The sequence below is a fragment of the Nothoprocta perdicaria genome, unplaced genomic scaffold (assembly GCF_003342845.1).
Source record: "Nothoprocta perdicaria isolate Ctin4 unplaced genomic scaffold, notPer1 scaffold_2, whole genome shotgun sequence".
NCBI classification, from domain to species: Eukaryota; Metazoa; Chordata; class Aves; order Tinamiformes; family Tinamidae; genus Nothoprocta; species Nothoprocta perdicaria.
The window spans coordinates 8,136,997-8,157,115 of NW_020455204.1; the positions used below are offsets into that span (position 1 = coordinate 8,136,997).

Sequence of the window (20,119 nt, forward strand, 5' to 3'; positions counted from 1 at the left end):
AGAATCAAGGAAGGAGGGAAGAGCCCTTGCACATGCGCTGGTACCCGAGGCTTCCTGGCTGCTCACCTCTGCTGCTTTACATGTCGTTCCTAGGCTTTGCCTTTTGCTGCAGAGAAGTAAGCTGGCTGCCAGGCTTAAAAATAAAAAATAAAAAATAAAAAATAAAAAATAAAAAATAAAAAATAAAAGCTCCTCAAAATAAAGCCTACAGCTTAAAGCTGATGCTAGTTATTTTTCAGAAGGGAGCAAACCTCTTCATCGCTTTATTTTTCAGGAGTAACTTTTTAAAGTATCAAATTCCTGGAGTCTCTGTGCAGGGGGATATAAACCAGTTACAAAACCAGACGGTGCGCCGCGTTACTTGCAGTCTAATTCTCAGCCACTCCTGGTCAATAAAGATTTACGACGGGCTTCTCCAGCCTCTGCGTCTTTCCTTACCCTAGCACTACTGCACGGGCAGCTCCTCCTTACCCCTGCCACACCTGTACAGGGGGGTCTGCGTGTGTGTTTAGTAACAGATCCTATAAAATGCCTCCCTCCAGGGCAGCGCTTCATTTCGAGCTGGAACAGAAACCCTCATAGACAGCGTCTGTTTTTGTACAATTGTTTATACAAATTCAACAAAGGTAAAACTGCATCAGGAAGGTCTACGAAAACAACACCTTACAACAATGGCACTTATGAATGCAGAATTTTACAATCAGGAAATAACCATGTTATAAACCTTAAATGAGAACTCAACTCACACTTCAAAGAAAGAGAGACTACGTTTGACCATTTATTCTACTGCTGGACTCACTGTATAAATTAATTTTATATTGAGTACAAGAGCTCATGCTACAGAGTGAAACCCTCCTATGTGCAAAAGCTGAAATTGGAATTTTTAAAATTTTGAGAAAAAGGTGATTTCTATACAGATAAAACTTGGCAAAGTGTTTTACTTCAACTATAATTTACACCTTATTTCCACAACATGCTTATGTCACTTCTGAAGTATACAAAGCAGGATATAAACTTCCATTAAAACATGCTTTAAGTTGAAAGTATGAACCTACTTTTCCTGACCTGGGCACGTTTGTAGATAGATACTGTCTACGAAGTATAGGTTAAGTTCTCTCCTACCATAAGTAAAGATAAAAATTGGCAATCAAAACCGAAACACTGGTAATGCATTCAAACATTGCATAAATAATTTTTAAACAATTTTTGTACAAAAATAGTTCTGCATAATGTAAGATGTAACAAAACAAAATGTGTTAAGAAGGCAGAAATGCAGTGCGTGGTCCACTTTAATGACACCAACTTTTCTGTTTAAGAAATGAAAAGCAGAAATCAAATTTACACTACCAAGCACATGCTGTGGTACTTTAAATAACAGTATTTCTTGGAGATCAGTCGTCTTCCGGGTGTGAACAATTATCAATAACAGTCGCCTTATGAGTTTGCATAAGAGCCAGTGCAGGACATCCCAGGTAGACTGAATGAGTGGCACAGGTTGAAATTCTTAACATGGGTAGTTTAATGTTGTCTCCTTGACAAGAGTTGTAAAATCCAATCGCGATAGTTTCCAATATTCCAAGTTCCCAATTGAAAATAAAATCCCTACATGTTCTTAGTCCCTTCCCCCCCTCCCCTCGCCCCAGTATTTACACGTGTCCTTTAACTAACTCAGTTTTTGCAGAAGTTTTTCTTCCACTTGCCCAAACTGAACGCTTACGGACATCTCCGCTATGAACTGCTCGCAGCCTTCCTTGGTCACCTGCTTGCAGTACCTCAGGTCAATCTGGCAGATGTTTCCACAGCGTTTGAAGTAGGACAGGCACTGGTCAGTCACCTTATTGCAGTCTGCAGAGAAACCACAGCGAGAGAATTTAAAGCACCTCTGGCCTGGACGCGCAGCCCCAGGGCGCTCTAGGCCGACCGGGCTCCRTCCTTTCTGCTCCTCCTTCAGGGGCCCAATTCATGGCTATGTTACCCCCCAGCAGCCCCACGACAGCTCCCTGACCCCCCTCTCGCCTAACTGGCCACACGAGGCCAAACGCAGCAGATGTGGGAAGCAGCAGCGCTCAGAAACCCCACRCAGAGGAGGAGCCGGGTGCAACACGTGGCCCTGAACAGGGACGTCAGCTGCTCGGGGCCCGGCKGGGCTGCGCGGCTGCAGGGTTTTATACAGGCAAAACACGGAGTAACCGCAGAGCCCGACTACGGATAGGGGAATTACACCGGGAAGGGAAAGGGGACGGGTAAGAACCCTTCTGCTAACRGTCACCTCACGCGCTTCCCTCCTCCTCCCCTCCCTCGCGTTTGTGCTCCCACCTGATAAATTAATTTCTGTTAACGAATCCCGCGTGGTGGTTCCGACTGCAGTCAGCAGGTTGATAGACTGATCCGTCACATGATTACAGTAACTAAGATTGAGTTTGGAGAGCAGAGGCATGTGCCGAATGATCAGTCGTAAAGAAGCATCCGTTATATCCAGACCAGCCAAACGCAGTTCAACTATGTTCCGTAGTTTACTCCGGTTGTCAATCTGACCTGGAAAAGGCGGGTGGGGAGGCCGTTCACAAAAGCGCCATCCACTGTGGCAAACATTTGCAGATCTATATGAAATGCACTGAAACACACAACGCTGCTGCCCTACGTTCACTTCAGATGGTTTTGCCTGCCTGGGGCTTTTGGAGGCGATATCAGCAGGAACACTTTTCTATTTTTGGCACAGGCTCGTGGAGAAACCCACCTCCTGATATCCAAACAGAGGGACAGAAGTAACTGCAGGGACCCAGCAGAATTACTTAGTCAGGAGTAAGCAGTAGGCTGTGCAGTGCATGCCAGAAAGCAGATCTGATTTGCTCAAAATTTCACCTGAGCTGATATCCGGGCGAATGGGGCATGACCCACAGAACTGCTCCTTCCCTGAACTGGAAGAAAGTGTTTCCATACTCTCTAAAGTACACCCGTTGCAGCCTGAAGAGAAGAAAGTCAGACAGAAAACCAGCACAGTGGCTAAGATGACTGTTCAAGCAGCCAGAGAACACAACGTGTCACCCGGTGGCTTCCAGCAGGGTGCTGCAAGTCGCTACCGCAAGCACCGTGCGCGCAGCCGAGCCCAGACCCCAGCGCGCGCTGCCGCAGGGGCTTCTGCTCGTCTCCTGCACGCGGGGCTGGCAGCACAACAGGGCCCGGAGCGAGCGCAGCGAGAGGCCCCCGCGCCCCCCGCCTCGTTACCTGGCCGGTTATCTGTGGGTGGCGACAGGAGGTCTCGCATTTGTGCGTCTTTCAATCCTTCCGCCCACTGCACGTCCAGAATTCGGAGTAAAGGACAACTGGAACTACAAAGTGCCGACACTGCTATCCATGAGCACCCTGATAACAGCAGGTCTCGGAGACCTGCAGATACAGAAGGAATTGGAGCACTCGGAGAGAGGCACGCGGTGACGTCGGCTCCCCCGTGCTGCTGACACCCGATGCTGCTCTGTGGGACACTCCTGGCGCTCTGGGACGTGCAGGGAGCCTCATCCCGCCCCGATGCTGCTCTGCAGGACAATCCTGGCGCTCCAGGACACAGGGAGCCTCCTCCTGCCCCGATGCTGCTCTGCGGGACAATCCCGGCGCTCCAGGACACAGGGAGCCTCCTCCTGCCCCGATGCTGCTCTGCGGGACAATCCCGGCGCTCCGAGACACAGGGAGCCTCCTCCCGCCGCTCCCCCCCTCGCCCGTGGGCGGGAACCGCGTTGCTGTGGCTGACACCGCACAACCTGGGGTGCTGCCCACAACCACCTGCAGACTAAGACCTGCCCCGCGCTACTTCCACAGGGAACGTCAGGCACTCGCGACGTAACTCGCTCCGGGCCCATCCTCCCCTGCCGAGGCTTCACTCCTACCCATCCGCTTCTCTCCTAGGATACCTGGAGCCCTTTACACCTTGCTCAGGGGTTCCTCGCTTTTGGCAACACTCGGTTTGGTAGAGTTGGTGGAATGGTCAAAGCGTCACTTACCTGGGAGTCTGTTGATAAGCCAACTCAGCTGCTTTTTAGATATATTTGTCCAGCTAAGATCAAGGGTTACAGGCTGTCTCCTAATAATGCCACTAAGCATAAGTGGAGTGATGGATTTACAATGGCTTAAATCTATTTTGGTCCATAATCTTTTGTCACAGCACCTACCCAAAAAGAAAAAAAAGCCAACAGCTTAATTTGGTTCTTGTTCTGSGCTTTGCAAGATCTTATAAGGCATCATTAAATGTATGGAAACTACTCCATTTAACTGGATAGGGCAAAAATGAGACCGAGGGACCCTCCCATAAGTACACCATGAGAAACAGCGCTAGGCAAGCCTGACGTTTCTGCGAGTCTATCGGGCAATGGAGCATTGATCTATTCCCATGGAACTAGGAATGTCAGCACTCAGGATCCTGCTCTAGGTCATCACAGCATTTGTTAAAATCCATTTTCAGCCATTAGACAAGTGCCCCATCTTCTTTCTTACCTTCTGAAGCAAAAATTGGTTTTAAATGCTGCTGTCCTCACTCCTGATCAGCCTTTATCTAGGCCAATAAACCCTGTAAAACATCATCTCCCCTCTCCCTTCTTGGTCGTGTTTCTTGTTTTACGCCCATGCAATATACATTCTTTAAAATTTTTAAGGGCAATAAGCAAAGAGACCTAATGCGTTTCCAAGATTTTTACATTTTCTCACGCTTCCATTAGAAAATACTGCATTTAAGCAGACAGAAACATTTAGCACCTTTCTGGGACCCTGGGGACCCCATGGAAGGGCACCTCTTTTTGCACTGAATTATCAACTTCAATCCTTCAGCAACTAATCCAGTTCGTTACTGGACTGTGCCAGGAAGGAGTCTCTACCACTTGCCCATCTGTGTGCACGTTACAGTTGATAATCTGAGATGGCAGAAAACAAGATCCTTCACTGCAAGTTCAACCACATGCATAAATTTGTCCACTAACACATCCTTCTATGTCACAGCAAGTGACCGTGCCAAGTTGTGCACTGTGGTACRCAGAGCACTGGACACCCTGTGAGAGAACACGGCCACCAAGACCCCCCAGCAGCTCGGCCGGCCCGGAGCGCGGCGGCCGGCATCGCTCCCRCCACGGTCCCTGCACATGGCATGGGACATGCTGCACGTGTCGGCACCACCTGGGATCTGTCCCGCAGGAAGCCTGGCTGACGGGCAGGCACATTCCCAGGCACTGCTGGGCGCCCGTCCTCCTGGGGCTCAGCAGCTGCAGGGACACCCCGCACCTCTCCTCTAGGTGACAGTGCCTCCRGTCACCCAACTCCATCCCACTGCTCGCTGGCTCCGTCGCTGCCCTCCTTACCATCTGTTCCAGGTCTTGCAAACTCTCATACAGATGCACAAGTCTCTATGACTGAGGTAGCTAAAGACAGCCATCCAGACTTCCCTCTGCATCACGTGTGCGGCCCCATCATCCAGGGGCAGCGAGTCCGGAGGGGGGCTGATGGGGGGCGGCCGGATAACGTGCCGCTCCATCTGGATGCATTTGGGAGGAGAGAGCGAGGGCGGCGGGCGGGCTATGCCCCGCGGGGTGCTCCGCAGGCCGGGGATGAGCTGGTGCCGCAGCTCGCGGGGAGTCCCGTTCAGCCCCTTGCTGAACCTGTGCAGTCTCTCGCTGTTGTTCAGGGCCCGCTTCGGCTCCTCGTTCTCGCTCTCGGGTTCCGATTTGATGGGTTGGTGATTCTCGTTGGCAAGGCTGTTCTCGGTTTTTTGGATCTCCTGGTTGAGCTCCTTGCTGAGCTCCTTGCTCAGTTCCTTATTGGGGAGCCGCCTTTTCCGCCTCATCTTGAATTTCTTCTTGTCCCGGGAGTCGGCGCTCTCGGTGCTGGGCCCCGCCGTGGGCGAGCTCGACCGCGACTGGTCGCTCTCCTTGGCGCGGGGCGGCGCCTCGGGCACCTCGTCCTCGGGCTCCTGCTTGAGGCGGCGCAGAGGCTTCAGCAGGGCCGCGCGCTCGTCGGGGCCCTTCCACGACCGCCGCTGAAAGGGAAAACACGAGAGGTGACCCCGGGCCCGACACACCCGTCACRCGGGGCCGGCCGCCGCGCGGGGCCAGCGCGGCAGCGGCCAAAGGCACCAAGTGCCAGYGTGGGGACGACAGGCAGGGTCGGTCCCCTGGGCTCCCAGGCCCTGATAACCCCACGTAGCCCGTGCTGAGTCCTGCAGACTCGAGGCCCGTGCCCACTCGCAGCAGATGACTTGTGCACAGAGGACTGGAGCAGAGCCAGGGGGCCGGAGGAGCCAGGCTGGGGCCGGGAGCAGCGCCCACGTCCCACATGCTTTGGGGCAAGACACAGAGCTCAGACAGCCGGACCTGCAACCGCTGCTCGTGCTGCTGCTCTGCAACAGCCCGACCTGCTGCTCAGACCAGCCCTGGACCTCGTGCCTTGCGCCCTGCCCACCAACAGGCAGCAGCCATTTGCAGTGGGTTTTCCAGCAYTCTGGATAAAATAACAGCCGTAATCAAGTGTTTTCAGCCTCCGAGGAGCCACYCAAGCTTTGCTGCTCAAACTACCATCCTGTCAGAGCAGCAGTTTTCCAAACGGAAAGAAGAATGTGGCTGTTTCTTTTGAAACAGTCCAGAATCCCAAAATGGATCCAGAGCCAGAAAGTGGGAGAGCAGAGCCCTGAGCAACCCCCAGGCTCCCGCATCCCCAGACAGAAAGCGTTTTGCCATACCCGTTTCCTCATAGCAGGTTCCTGGGGTTTCTCAAATTTCCTCTTCCTCCGCAGATGCACCTCGTCYGACTTTCTCCGCAGGATGGAGTCAACTTGAGCCTTTTTGGAATGTTCCTCGGATTTCCGCCTGGGAGTCTCTTCGCAGTCGCCTTTCCGCTTCGCGGCGTCTGTTGCTTCCTTGTTGTCCCTGTTCATTTTCTGCTCCTTCAGCAATGAGCCTGGGAGATTTGATGCGTATTTGAATCCAGGTCCGCGCTTTTGCTTGTACGCCAAAGAGACACAAAACACAAACAAACTTTATATCTTAGGCCTTTCCGGGCGCTCCGCACCTCAGCCGCCTCCAGCACTAGTGGGGTTATCACTTGGTTAAGGGCACGAGGCTCACACAGGAGTCAGGGTAGCCTCTGTTTTACCCCCCTATGAAGTTACTTTTTGCACCCCCAAAGATTCTTTCTAACGAGGCAGAGGCTGAACCTAGTGGGTCACTAATTGCAAGGRACACGTCAGCTTTCATGCAGGGATTTTTTACAAAATCCCAGAGAACTCTTCCCATCTCCGAAGGCTGCACACAGCAGTGCACAGAGGTGATCTAAGTGTTCTCCAGGTTTGGGAAGGTGGTTGGCACGTTGGGCAGGACTAGGTGGGAAGGACTGGGCACAGGAGAGCCCTCGCCTTGCTCCCTTTATCTCAACTCTGTTAGGCACAAACCCCACAGCTGGCACAGGCAAAACCACCTGCAAGCCAGAGGGAGCCTTTCAGATTCCGTATCTCATTCCAGCACCGCTTATTCCCATTAAACTCACTTTTCCAGTTTTCCCTGCATGGTTGCACTTGGGACACTCCCAGCAGTTGGGCAGCTCGTCGTTAACCACACCATCCGATTCCTTCACCTGCGGAGAGAGGCACAGCTCGAATCCCAGGGCRGAGAAGTGGCTCCGGCCACGAGACCCGTGGCATCATAACCATCCCCTCTCCCAAGGGCTGCCCGAGCTCCTCCAGGGAAGGTTTTCCCCTGTGCACCCGTTGCCATCCACACTTACGTTCCTAGGTCTGCATTTACACTCGTAGGCATTTTCAGAAGCGCACAGCACGGTAAGGAAACRTTTCCTACAAACCATTCCCTCTGCATTTCCAAGCTAACGGTCCGAGCTAACCCTGGGCCGGTGGCTGCCAGGGCAGCCGGAGAACCGGCCAGCTCTTCAGGTGGCACAAGAAGAACAAGGAGAACAGGCCGACTCTGCTGGGTGGCACGAGGCAGTTTTGAGGCTTCCCACGGCCACGATTACCCAGCTCCCGCACCAGGAGAAGCGCCGGCTCCGGCCGTTCCACCGCGCCCAGCGGCACAGCTGCTTTCTGAGAGGAAAAGCACATGCAGGGCTGCTACACTGCGATTAAAAACACGTCCTGCCCCACGCAGCACAAGAGCTGGGGGCTTTTGAGCTTCCACACAGGAATCTGCGTTATTTTCCGTAYGGGAGAAGGGTATTTGTGCAAAGAAATTTCTGTGAATGGCAGTGGGAAGCAGAGCTAAGCTCCGAACAACGCTCCGGGCACACACGCATGCTCACAGACGGCACACGGGCAGCTCAAGGGCTTGATTATATTTTTAGAAAAAAGCCTTGGAGAAAGAAAGAAAGGAAAAAAAAGAAAAGAGGATTTATTACTACCGTAGGAAAKGCAACCAGGTGACTGTCAGGACAAACAGCTGGGGCTGGCGGCACCAGGGAGGCTGCAGCTCCACCGCCCCGCCRAAGAGGGGCAGGTTGAGGGTGTTCCCGACCCAACGCCGGTGGGATGGGGACACGTGGGCCGTGCAGGGACACGTGGGAATGGCCACGATGGGACCCACTGGAACTGCTGGGAGGCAGCCATGGGAATGGTGGTGAAGGGACCCRCCGTGCAGGGACCCCCCGGCGCCAGGCGCTTCCAGCGGCGAGCGCGGACGTGTCCGGCTCTCGCAGCCGGAGTTAATAACCGAGTAAATGAAGTGGGCAGGATTTGAATACTGGCTTTATCACCGCTGTGTGCCTTTGAACCTGCTTTCCCAGGGAAAAGCAGGATACTCCAGGAGGAGCTGTGCACATCCCTGCCTCCGGGGAGCAATTCCTGGCRCCGGCCCAAGCTGGGAACAAGTTCTTTCCCGCACAGACTACACAAGGACTGCTGGGGAAGGCGCTGCGGCTGCGGCCCTTCTGTGCGGGATTCGGGAATGGAGCGGCCTCATCCCCRCACCCAAACCTGCTCTAGGCACTGGGAATGTCGCGTCCAGGCGGCAGCCGCTCCGCACGGAAACCTCCCTGCAGGGCAGGCGGCTGGAGCCGAGCGGCGCTCCCRGTCCTCGTGTTCCTGCTGCTCTGCCAACGCACCCGACCACATTAACAGTCCCATCGTTATCGCTATGTCAGTTTGAAGGAGGAAAAGGGATGGGCTCCTACCTGGGAAAATAGCCCTCCTTTCCTTAGGAAAGTGGGGTCAAACTGCGCTCAGCTTGGGTTGGGTGCCCGGTTTGTCCTCCGCAGCTCGGGTTAACGTGTTCCCTCTGAAGGCAGCTCCCCTCTTGGCCAGTGTTGGAGGACAGACACATCCGTGGATGTGAGGCTGACTCTCYGTGGGACAAAACCCACCACAAACATGCTCCGGGTATTTGGATCTGGGTGAGCTCCAACCAGGAGTCACTCCAGGCACGTGCTGAACTCCATGAGCTCAGGGATACCTCGGAGCTACTGACCAAGCAAGGGAATCCTTTCTCGCCACATGAGAGTAAGAAACTGAGAAAAAGCAGGCTCATTCCTTCCCCAATCCAGTTTCTTCTCATGTTCCCCAAAATGCCTTTGCCAGACAAGCTTTATGGGAGACGACGCCCACAGTTCACGTGTGTTCCTGCCTATCTACTGGGCAGGACAGGAGGGGACTTCTGGGTGGAGAGCAGACCAKCTGCCCAGGTGCTCTGTCTGCACCCAAGGGTGTTTCCCACAAATACTATTTATGGGGCTCCATCCTCTGAGCTTAAGTCCATGTCAGGGGTTACAACACCGACACAGTGAGCCAGTCTTTTGCAGCACAGAAAATGATGGCTGCCACGTGGAATAACGAGCAAAGGAAACAATCCAGGGAGAGGCTCCATCTTCCTTTTGTTCTTCTCCTGCGTAGCCTCCTCTGGCCTTCCAAGAGGATTTCCAAATCCTACTGGCAATGGTGCCCTTTTGTCCCAGTAAATACTAGCAGTTATCCCACTGCTCCAGCTTGCCAAAAGCACTGGGAAATTACAACACAAGGTGCTCCGTAAATCTCCCACTGTCCAAATTTCAGAGATACCTGAAGCAACATCGATCCGAGTTACCAAAACAGYGCTCAAAGCACCACCCCTGCACGAAGGAACAAACAGCCCTTGCTGGATTTCACAGGTCTGACCCACATCCTGTGCAACTAGCCCCAAACGCAGCACGGGGAGGGGACATGGAACTGGAACCATCACCAGACAGCAACGCTGTCCTCTGGACCTGACACTGCAGAGGAGCAGGGCAGCGCGGGACGGGACCCCTCTGAAGGGAGCAGCTCCTGCTCTGTCCCGTCAGCCCTGKTGTGACGGGACACAGGCCAGCCCCGGTCCCTCTGCAAACGCCACCGCGGCAGGACGTGGGCTCCCCATTCCCCCGGAGCTAGGAGCCAGCCCCAAGGGACACGGAGCACGTGGCTCCCGGCTCCCTTAAACAATATAAACCCCCCGATCATTCAAGGCTATCAYTTGCTTCTCGTGCCAGGTCTTTGCTCCCTAACTGCCCAGAGATGGAGCCATGAATACCCTCTCCTGCCCGTGCACCACCACCACTGAAGCGACACCCGATCCAGCTTTTACTTCCAACAGGCACCACATCCTCATACTCACCTTAAGGCATCCTGGGTGTATTATTTCATTACAAATGGAGCATTCCATTAGCATGAGATTAAACTTGCTCTCCTCCTCTTCCACAGTGTCCTCTTTCCCAGCTTCTCCACACACCAGACACACAGCAGTATGAGGCAACACCGGCTGTTTACACACATCAGAAAGAAGTCTTGATCAGGGCACAGAAAGCATATGGAAATAAAGATCACAACATTCATTTATGGCATTCTCACCCCAAAGTTTTGAGAGAGAGAAGATAAAGAGGGCCCAGTTAGCAAGCAGCCGAAAGCTCCTTTTCAACTGGTGATGAAGGCAAGGCACACGGCGCAGCATTTGGGGCTGGGTACCCTGCCAAGCATCACAGGACACGTACCAGGGAACGCAGGTGACAGCACCACAGATCAACGGGGAATTCCAGGGATGAAGAGGAACCCTGTTTCGTGGGTCCCTTGGATCAGTGAGCTCACACACACGGTGCTACGTGAGTCACTTCACTGTTGTACAGCAGGTGGATTAAAAGCAACCCAGAACACGGTGGGCACAGGCGCTGAGCCTCACAGCCTGACCGGGCGTTTGGCAGCTCCCCATTTTACAAGCTGGGCAGCCAGAGGTTGCGGAGCTGCTCCAGGCCACAGCAGAGCACGAGGAGGCCTCTTTGCCCCACAGGCTGCTGCAGCCTCCGTTTGGAGGCTCTGCTCCCAAACGGGACGCTGCAGAACGCTGCACAGGCACCTAGGAAGAGAATTCCTCTCCTACAAGGGCAGCAGCGGGAAGCGTGGTGACTTTTTCCATTTATCGTTGATGCAGAAGGACAACTGCCACATCTCTCATTTCTGCGCCCTGTGTCAAAGCACTGCCTGCCAGTGCAATCAGAAAAGCTCACTTCTTGTGCAAACAAGGACCAAAATTCTGGTTTGCTGCAATAGGGTGTAAGCCTCATGACAAGAAAGAACTAAGATCTTCACCAGAACTTGGCTGTAGTGGGAAATAAAATCAATTAGTTTGTAACTCCTCAACTACTAAGCAGTGGAGGCTGGAGGTATGGCCACGTGTAGCAAGGACCTCTCCTATGAGGGCACCTGTTCAGTGATCAGAACTGGGCAGCAAAGTGGAGCCTTCAGGAAATTTCAAGACACAGGAAAGACCCGGCTATGTTAAAGCAGCACAGAGCTCACCGGCAATGGATAGCTCGGCTCTGGCAGCACTCTGCTGCTTTCACGAGCCCATGCTTACCGGGGCTTCATTTTGAAAGCATTTTTCAAATGTTAATTCCCACCCTTCTTCCAGGCTCACAACTGGAATCCCCAGATACCACTGCATTGCGGGAAATCAGGGAAAAGTTAAGTGGTCCAAAGCCATAAAGTTCTGCCCTCTCTGTCCAATCACCCCCTTACAATAACTAGTATCCACACACGGGGCATGCAGTGAGCATGGACACCCCAGGAACGTGGGGGTTTTCCTGGCTGGGTCTGCAGGGCCCATCACAGAATCACAGAATGGTTGAGGTTGGAAGGGACCTCTAGAGATTGTCTAGTCCAAGCCCCGTGCTCGAGCAGGGACACCGGGAGCACAGGGTGGCACCCAGGCGGGTAACCTCCCATCCCGGGAGGCGGCAGAGCCGGGACAGCAGCTCCGCGGTCAGGACTCRTCCTCCCGGCAGAGCCTCGCGCTCCCTCCGGCTGCGCAGGGCGTCCCGGCGCTCCGGCCACCTTTCCCGACGGAGCCTTTCCTGTTACCAGCTGCCACAGATAAACTCCATTTTCCAGGCTGTTCTCAGGAGTTTACAGTATTCCCCCTGCTATTTATACCAATGGGAAGCTCCAAGGAGTAGAGATACCTCTAGAATTCATGCAAAGACTGAGCGAGGAGCCAAAACAGGCCACCTCCAAGGCCCTGGGTCCTAAGTGGGGCTCTTGGGAATAAAACTGCAAGTACTGACTGAAAAAAAATGCTTTTTCATAAGCTGGGAGGGCCTGGGAAGACGGCCACACTGAGCCAGAACAGAACCCAGTTCATCTGCAAAAGGCTCGGACTGTGTGTCAAGAAAACTGCTTAGTACGAAAGGCTCCTTCGTCAGGCAGTACAATAAAGCACATTTCAGCCCTAGTTTAATCTCCCTGCAAAAAAAAAAAAAAAAAAAAAACAGGCAGCAGGATTTCACAATTTCTTCTCCCTGGAGAATAATAAATTCTTCATCCATGCTGTTCAATTCATGCCACACTCCAGGAAATCAAGTGCTCAAAAAAAAAGACACTCGAGCTGCCAAAGCACTCGGCAGAAAGGCAGATACCCTGGGAGATCCCGGAGAGCCGGATGAGATCCTCCGTGCCAGAACAGCACACGGCACAGAACAGGACAAGGTGGGAGCTACGGGAGCATCTCCTGGAAACACTAAGTGCTTATCAGTTTTTAAAGCCTGACCATGGCACCTAATGCCTCCACTTCAGTTTCCTCAACAGGATTAAGACAGAAAGCCTGGGTGAAGGGAGCGGTAAACAAGACTAAATCAAGAGTCAGGTGAAAATCAGCATGGAGAGGGTAATGTATCAGTTATGATTAGACAACACTCCTTCCCTCTAAAAACAAACAACCCTCTTCAGAAGCTGATGCTGTTTAACATCCACAAATACGAGGTCTTCCAGTGCATTGGTGGAGGGCTCAGACTTTCCAGGGTAGCTGATCACAGCGGAGAGGAGCAGGAAAGCGCAGCTCATTCTTATGCTTGGGAGGCTGCTCTGAACCCCGAGGAGCAGCTCAGCGGCACAGTCGGTATGAAAGCACCAGCTTCAAAAGGTGCTTGGACAAGTTAATGGGAGAATAATCTCTCAATATTTGTCAAGTAGAAAGCTATCGCTCAGGGCCCAAGGAGCTTCCAAGCAACGTATCCGTGCAGCCCAGGAAACTGGTGGCGATGCCTCCTGGATGCTCTGGTGCTGCCAGCCCCTGCGGAGCCCCGGCCTGGGCTGGGAGCCTCTCTGGCTCTTCTGGCCCAGGGAACAGCAAACAAGTTCAAATCCAGGTCTCGCCTAGCCTGGGGTCAGCAATGGCAAACTCCTGGGGGATATCAGGCTAAGAATTCCCTGCATCTTAAGCAGCTTGAGTGAAAATGGTTGCAAGGTGGTTATTCAGAAAAAATCAGAGAAGATTTGAATGAAACAATATTTGAATGAACCAACTCATCCACCTTTGTATCAGAACTTCCCCGCGTTCCCCCTTCTCCCCCAGCCCCCAGCATGTTAAAGTGATTACAGCACTGAATTCTGCCTTCCGTACCCCTGAGGACAAAAGCAGTGATATAAAGGTTATTTAAGAGCTTTGGGGGGTAGGGATGGAAAGCAACGGGGAAAAACAGGCAGAGATYACACAGTTTTGCCATCTTACAGACTATTCCAAGGAGAGCTGTCAGTCCCRGGCCTTGTCATCAGGAGCCACGGACACAGGAAAGCCACCCGAAGAGCCGGGGCACTTACCGCGATGCACTGCCTCATGATGCAGGACTGCTTCATCCTGCCAGGGCCCCCGAACTTCTTCATGTCTTTGCAGAAGTGGCACTCGCCGCACTCGGTGCGCAGGCAGGCTTCGCACTTGCGGCATCGCGTCCTCCTGCGGCGCGCGCCCGCGGTGCTCCGGTTAGCTGCGAGCTTCACGGCTGCCGCGGCGCCCAGCTTCCCTTTGGGCCGGCCCACCGCCCTGTTCTGGAAGAGGCAGACACCGGGGGTCAGGAGGAGGCAGACACCGGGGGTCAGGAGGAGGCTCCCTGCCCGCCGCGAGGGCTGCACGACCCGTCGGGACACGTCGCGCACGTCTCCGGTGCGAAACCCGCAGCTCTGGGCAATGCTCAGCGGACACACGGGATCACTCTTGAGGCTCAATGACCTCCATCAGGTTTGGAGGGAAAGATGCATTGCGAAAAGACAAAGAAACTCAAAGTTAGCACAGACCAGAGGGCAGCCAGAGCCTGCTCGCACACAGCCCTGCCGGTCCCGTCGTCGATGATGGGCTTGGCTGGGACCAAAGAGGCCACCRGTGCCCTCGGGCGCTTTGAGGAGGCTCTCGGGCCCTGCTTGGGTCAAGTCGCAAGGTTTATTTTCCTCCTTTGGATATGGAAGCAACTAAGGAGGCAGTCAAAGTGATAGTAAGGTTAAGTACAACAGGGTTAGGTACACAGTGATTCAAGTCGCAGCAATCTCCCTAAAAGAAAGAGATGCCTATGGACTGCTGCCAAGTGAGAAAGTGGGAAATAAAACACAGATACTACTGAACCCTTCCAAAGGGCTCCCCTTGTATCTAGCACTAGCAAGTGCTCAAAAATAGCATACTAACCAGTGCCATCCAAAGGCTAAAAAGGGCATCTTGGGTCTTGATTTCCTTGACCTTTAAGGCAGAAGCTAAGGGTRCATGAAAAGATTTTGAATGATTAGGTTAACTACAACACATTCAYTCTAGAGCTCTACATTTCACATCCCAGTGAGAAACTCCAAGGCAAACACCAGGATACACAGCTCAAGCCAAACTACCGGGTCATCGCACGGGGTAACTACACAAGAGCTGCCGTGGCCAATGCCACCAGAGAGCTTTCTCCATAAAGATCATCAAAAATAGGGCCCCCTAAGGCTCATGTCTCTTAGTGTTGATCCAACTTTGCCACTCTCTGCGCTTCTCAGCATCTCCGAGCGGGACGGGACGGGGCGGTTTCACTTTCCGTTCTCACAGCCCCGCGGTCACGGCAGGGGCAGGTTGGCTACAGAAAGCGGCTCTTGCGGAGAGGCTCTGCTCGGCGGAGCAGGTCACACAGATTTCAGGAAGATTTTGATTACCTTCCCTCTCAATGGTCTTTGCTCACAAGCTGAATCCCCCCGTGCTAGCTGAATGGACAGACGCGCAGCTCTCCGTCAGAAACGGCCCCACTCGCGTAGCCTTGAGGTCAAACATCCTTGAAAACAAACCTCCAGCCTAACTTTCCGACTCCTAAGGATAGTCAGCTCTGGCAGGATTGGCTCAGAAGCACCTGGGTAAGGGCTCGCCCTCCTCCTCAGCACAAACCCCCTCAGCCTTCTCTTCRCTGGGTCTCCCTCCACTCGCAGTGCAAAACATGAACCAGAGCCCAGGTCTGGGCAGGAGGAAACTGCAGGACGTGTCACCCAGGTCCCCTCCGCCAACACGAGGCTCAGACATGGCCTAAYACTGACTTTTCAGGCAGACAACCGCCACTTACACCCCGCATCGTGTCATTTGTCTCAACACAATCTCTTTCAACTAGGTATCAAACCAGCTACTTGTCCTGCTGGGAGGCACCTTCCGACCGTCACAGCGACGCGAGCCAAGTCCTGATTCCCAGGGCTGTTTCTTACACACCAGGACACTGCAAAGGCTGAAGGGGAAAAAAGGCTCCACCTGGTTACGGGATTTGGGAATCCTAATTAAAAGCAGGAAAGCAAAGGGAGCAGAGCGAGTTGGCAGCCAGACTGCACTGCCCTCCTTGACTCCCTTGCAGCCCCTCACCACGGGGCAGGAGGACGCAGAGACCTGTGACCTCACCGTAGGTGCGGGGCATATTCCTGCAGCAATTCCCACTAGGATCTAGTTCCAAGGGGCTCAACTTGGTCACTTAAAATCCTCACCAGAAGGAAATCTGGCCTGCGGTTTGCTATCCCAAACAGGGTTGGGATCCCAGCGGGGAGAAGGAGCCTCCACGGCAACTTGGGGTTTATTTAGCCCGTGGCAGAGCACCAGCTGAATTCCAGGCCCACGGCAGCCAAGAGCCCTGCCGGATTTGCAGCTCTGCGGCACGGGCAGCAGAGCCGCTTCCTTCACGGTCCTCGTTCCCACCTGGCACCAAGCTCGGCAGCCTCCTGGAGCGCCCTGCGGAACGAGGGCTGCACAACGGGCACAGCAGGGATCGGGAGCTGCATGGCTTGGAGCCAGGTGACTTCTCCCCTCTCCGAGATCCCCTTATCTCTTCTCCAGACAAGGCCCCAGGCCGAGTCTCGAACACGCAATAACCCATCCCTGCTGCCACCACCATCCCCAACACAACTGATGTTCTTCTGGTTCTTACCAGCCTGCAAGGAGCCAAGGCAGGGCCTGACAACCTCCAGGAGAGCTCCTGGTGGACAACACGTAGGGAGGACCGGGTGGGAAGAATAGGTCATTGGTGATGGAAAACTCTCAACAAGGAGATTGGGAACAAACCCAGCTATGGCACCGCCAGCTCTGCAAGAGCCCCCAGCAAAGGCTACATGGAGCAGCGGCTGCATGTGGCTGCTTGGAAGCTGTCGCTGCACCCACGGGTCCTCCAACACCCGCTCAGCGGGTGTCACCTCCCTGCAGGGCAGTTCTGAGAAGCCACCCAGCTCTGCAGCAAAGCGGTTCTGCCCGTTTGTCCTGCACCATCCAAGCCCCGGGTGCCCCGAGCACAGCTCTTTGGCAACAGGATCTCAATCTGGGTGTTTCCAGCAAGAATTTCTAACATTTGCAGTCGGGAAGTGCAGCTAAAACCCCCCAGATTAACAGGGTGACCAGATTTTGGAGCCCGGCACTCAAGAGCCATCGGCTGCTGAAGACAGGGAGAGCAGAGGCTGGCGCTGCAGACACTGCYTGGCTCTGCCRGCGTGTCCCCAGGCACCTTCACGCGCACATCCCTCTGCTCCGGAGAAGGAGAGGAGCTGCTGGCACCAGCCGGGCGAGGGACGGGGCTGTGGCCTGCCCCAAAAGCCAGGCAGGCGACTCCCACAGTGCCAGAACCGGCTCTTCTGCACRGGCCCAGCGGGGCCAGGACAGCCAGGCCCGACCCCGAGCCCCTTGCTGCCACCCAAGGGCCACCCGAGCAGCTTGTGAATCCGCTGCATGAGTCTCTCCAAGAAAAAACGTGGACTCTTTAGCATTCGTACGTACAAGGGGCTGCGCAAACGTATCCCTTCTATTTACAAGCTGGGTGTTTTGCTCTTGCAACAGATGGGCGGACTGCAGTTTATTTGCGGCAGTTTAGCCAGCTCCACACAACAGCACCAGCCCCGAGAGGCAGGCGAGGAGCCGGGACCCTGGGCCTGAACTAGAGGGGCCAAGGGGCCCTCCTGCTACCGCCTCACTAGCCCAACTGGCGCCAAGAGCCAGGCTGGTGCACGGACCCCGGCTGCTACCAGAGGATCCCAATAAAGTCACCTGCCCCTCACTGGTACAGCCACCAAGTCACTGGCTCCTCACCGGTACAGCCACCAAGTCACCTGCCACTCATCAACACAGCCATCAAATCACTTGTCCCTCACCAGTATGGCCACCAAGTCAACCGCCCCTCACTGGTACGGCCACCAAGTCACCTGGCCCTCACTGGGACAGCCACTAAGTCAACCACTCCTCATCAGTACAGCCACCAAATCACCCGCCCCTTACCGGTACAGCCACCAAGTCGGCCACCAGTCACCAATACACCCCTGCTCCTTCAGTACCACCAGGATCCTACTCAGAGAGGACCTCGGCAGGGAGAGGAGGAGAGGGGACAAGAGCGTTACAGGAGCTCAGGGATAAGTAAGTTCAAGAGGCTGAAGAGCAGGGTGCTGTTGTCAGCAATGTCCCCAAAGCGCCACCAGCTCAAGGGTCCAAAGCGCCGCCACGGGTGTCACAAGCGCTTGACCAAAGCCAACCTGCCCCAAAACTCACACGTGCTCAAACTCCACCAGATTCCTATTCCCTCCTGAAGAGGAGGGCTCACACCAGTCACATCACCCACCAGGTATCCACTCCGCATCCCAAAGCCCAATCCCGTTTCCCAGAACGGATGGAAAAGCACACATCTCGCAGCTTCAGCCGCATCCGACATCACTCCAGCTTTTCACGTGGCTTAGGCTGAGATCAACTGGCCTGTCTGTGCTGGGGCCAGCGCCCCAGTTCGCTCTCCTCCCGTGGCCAGGAGAGAGAAGTTAGATCTGAAGAGTGGAATGAGATGCACCGGCAAAAACCTGCTGTGGAGATAAGCTGCACCCAGCGTCGGAGCTCCTGAAAAGAACCAGGAAACCGGATGGACCCAGGGCACCTTGTGCAAAGGCTGCTTTTCTTATGGCTACTCCAGGAAAAAAATCCCTCCAGTTCTCAGCCAGGAGGCTTTTCCTCAGGGTAACCGCTTGCACAAGTGGCTCTACCAGACCAAGTGTCACTATGGGGCATCTCCGCCCCGAGCGCTTCCCAACGCAGACAGCCCCACGGCTTCATGTGCTGCACTTAGAGCCGGGCAGGAGGGACAGTCGGGAGGGCCGGGAGCAGCTCGGCTGCCATCCGAGCACCGCGCTGTGACACCCGCGGCGTTGAAGCGGTTCGGCCTAGCCTAACACAGCTGCTACCTGTGTTAAAAGCAACTTGTGTGAAAATACCACCGGGTCCACACAAAGCTTTTCCTTGCTCTGTTTTGAGCCAAGACAACAACAAACGCTCCGGTTGCCTTTGCTGCGGTGGCCACAACGCTAAAATTCAGGTTCGTGTCAAAACCTCCAAGGACTCGCGCAGGGAGGGTGGCTGCTTCTTGGCGGTTATTTAAGCTCCTAAGACACAAACGGCATYGAGCCCTATGGCTTAGCAGAAGGGAAGAGGCCCAGAACACAACCCGCCTTCCAGCAAGCACCAGCACCTTCCGCAGGGATCCCGCAGCACCCGCCTGCTCGCGGGGCTGTCGGAGCACGTGGCAACTGCACCCGCTGGGCAGCAAACGAAGAGGCGTCGCATGGAGCGAAGCTCAGAACAGGGAAGCGGGGCCGGGAGTCGGGCAGTGCCCCGGCCTGCTGSTTCGTGCGAGCCTGGGAATTAAGCAAAGGTTTTAATCAAGTTCCTCGTGCAAGAACCAGCTCCGTTTCTCGTTGCRCGGACTACAGGCCCGTGCACTAACATCTCCGCCGGTGCCTCCGCTCTGGATCACGCAGTGTCAGGGAGCAGCACCGCCGTTCTGCCCGGCCTCCTTTCCTGCCCGGCTTTCTTGGGCGATTATGGAGCAAAAAGCAGCACAATTAGTGCCAGGGAAAGCGGGGAGGCTCCGTACCCGGCCTCCCTACCAACTTGTTGCAAATTATGGACCTGCTTGGAGGAGCAAATCATGGAGAGTCCTCAACAGAAATATCAACTTTAGGCTTAAATTGYGTGCACATGTTTAATGCTATCCCAAGTCCGTTTTTAATTGCTCAGGCTGTTCTTAGAGAGCAAAATGGGCAACCTAGAACATATGTTCTGGATTATTTTTCGCAGATTACTCCATAAATTTCAAAAGTTTATTCTCCTTCCTCCCCCCCCCAAATAATGAATAATAATAATAATAATAATAAAAGCCCTTCAGAGAGCAGGCCCTGGGAGCATTAATTAAAGTTCCCTCTGCCTTTTAACCCGCATCCCTTCCTTTATGCTGCATCCCTTGTCCCTGGGAAGGCGCTTCCACCTATAAATCAAGAGGGGGCCGGGGGCTCCGGGTCGGGCTCCCTCCCAAAGTCACGGAGCCCTCGCAGCTATTCGAGGAATCTCATTTAAAAAAAAAAAAAAAAAAAAAA

The 20,119-nt window shown here is 54.2% G+C and overlaps 1 protein-coding gene across 3 annotated transcripts; it reads right to left on the minus strand.

Moving 5' to 3' along the window:
* Window positions 1-716: 716 nt before the first annotated feature.
* On the minus strand, window positions 717-14,945 carry LOC112945877 (lysine-specific demethylase 2B-like). Of its 3 annotated transcripts, none has more exons than XM_026037587.1 (11): window positions 14,922-14,945; window positions 14,069-14,293; window positions 10,599-10,742; window positions 7,516-7,602; window positions 6,713-6,973; window positions 5,340-6,013; window positions 3,996-4,159; window positions 3,226-3,387; window positions 2,863-2,964; window positions 2,317-2,535; window positions 717-1,845 (listed from the first exon to the last, which is right to left on the minus strand). In XM_026037587.1, exons 1-11 carry the CDS (start codon window positions 14,928-14,930, stop codon window positions 1,664-1,666), a joined length of 2,229 nt encoding a protein of 742 aa, XP_025893372.1. In that variant the 5' UTR covers window positions 14,931-14,945; the 3' UTR covers window positions 717-1,663. The 3 variants fall into 3 exon arrangements, with proteins under 3 accessions (XP_025893372.1, XP_025893371.1, XP_025893373.1); XM_026037586.1 differs by having other exon boundaries at window positions 6,713-6,982; XM_026037588.1 differs by lacking the exon at window positions 2,863-2,964 and having other exon boundaries at window positions 6,713-6,982.
* Window positions 14,946-20,119: the final 5,174 nt, after the last annotated feature.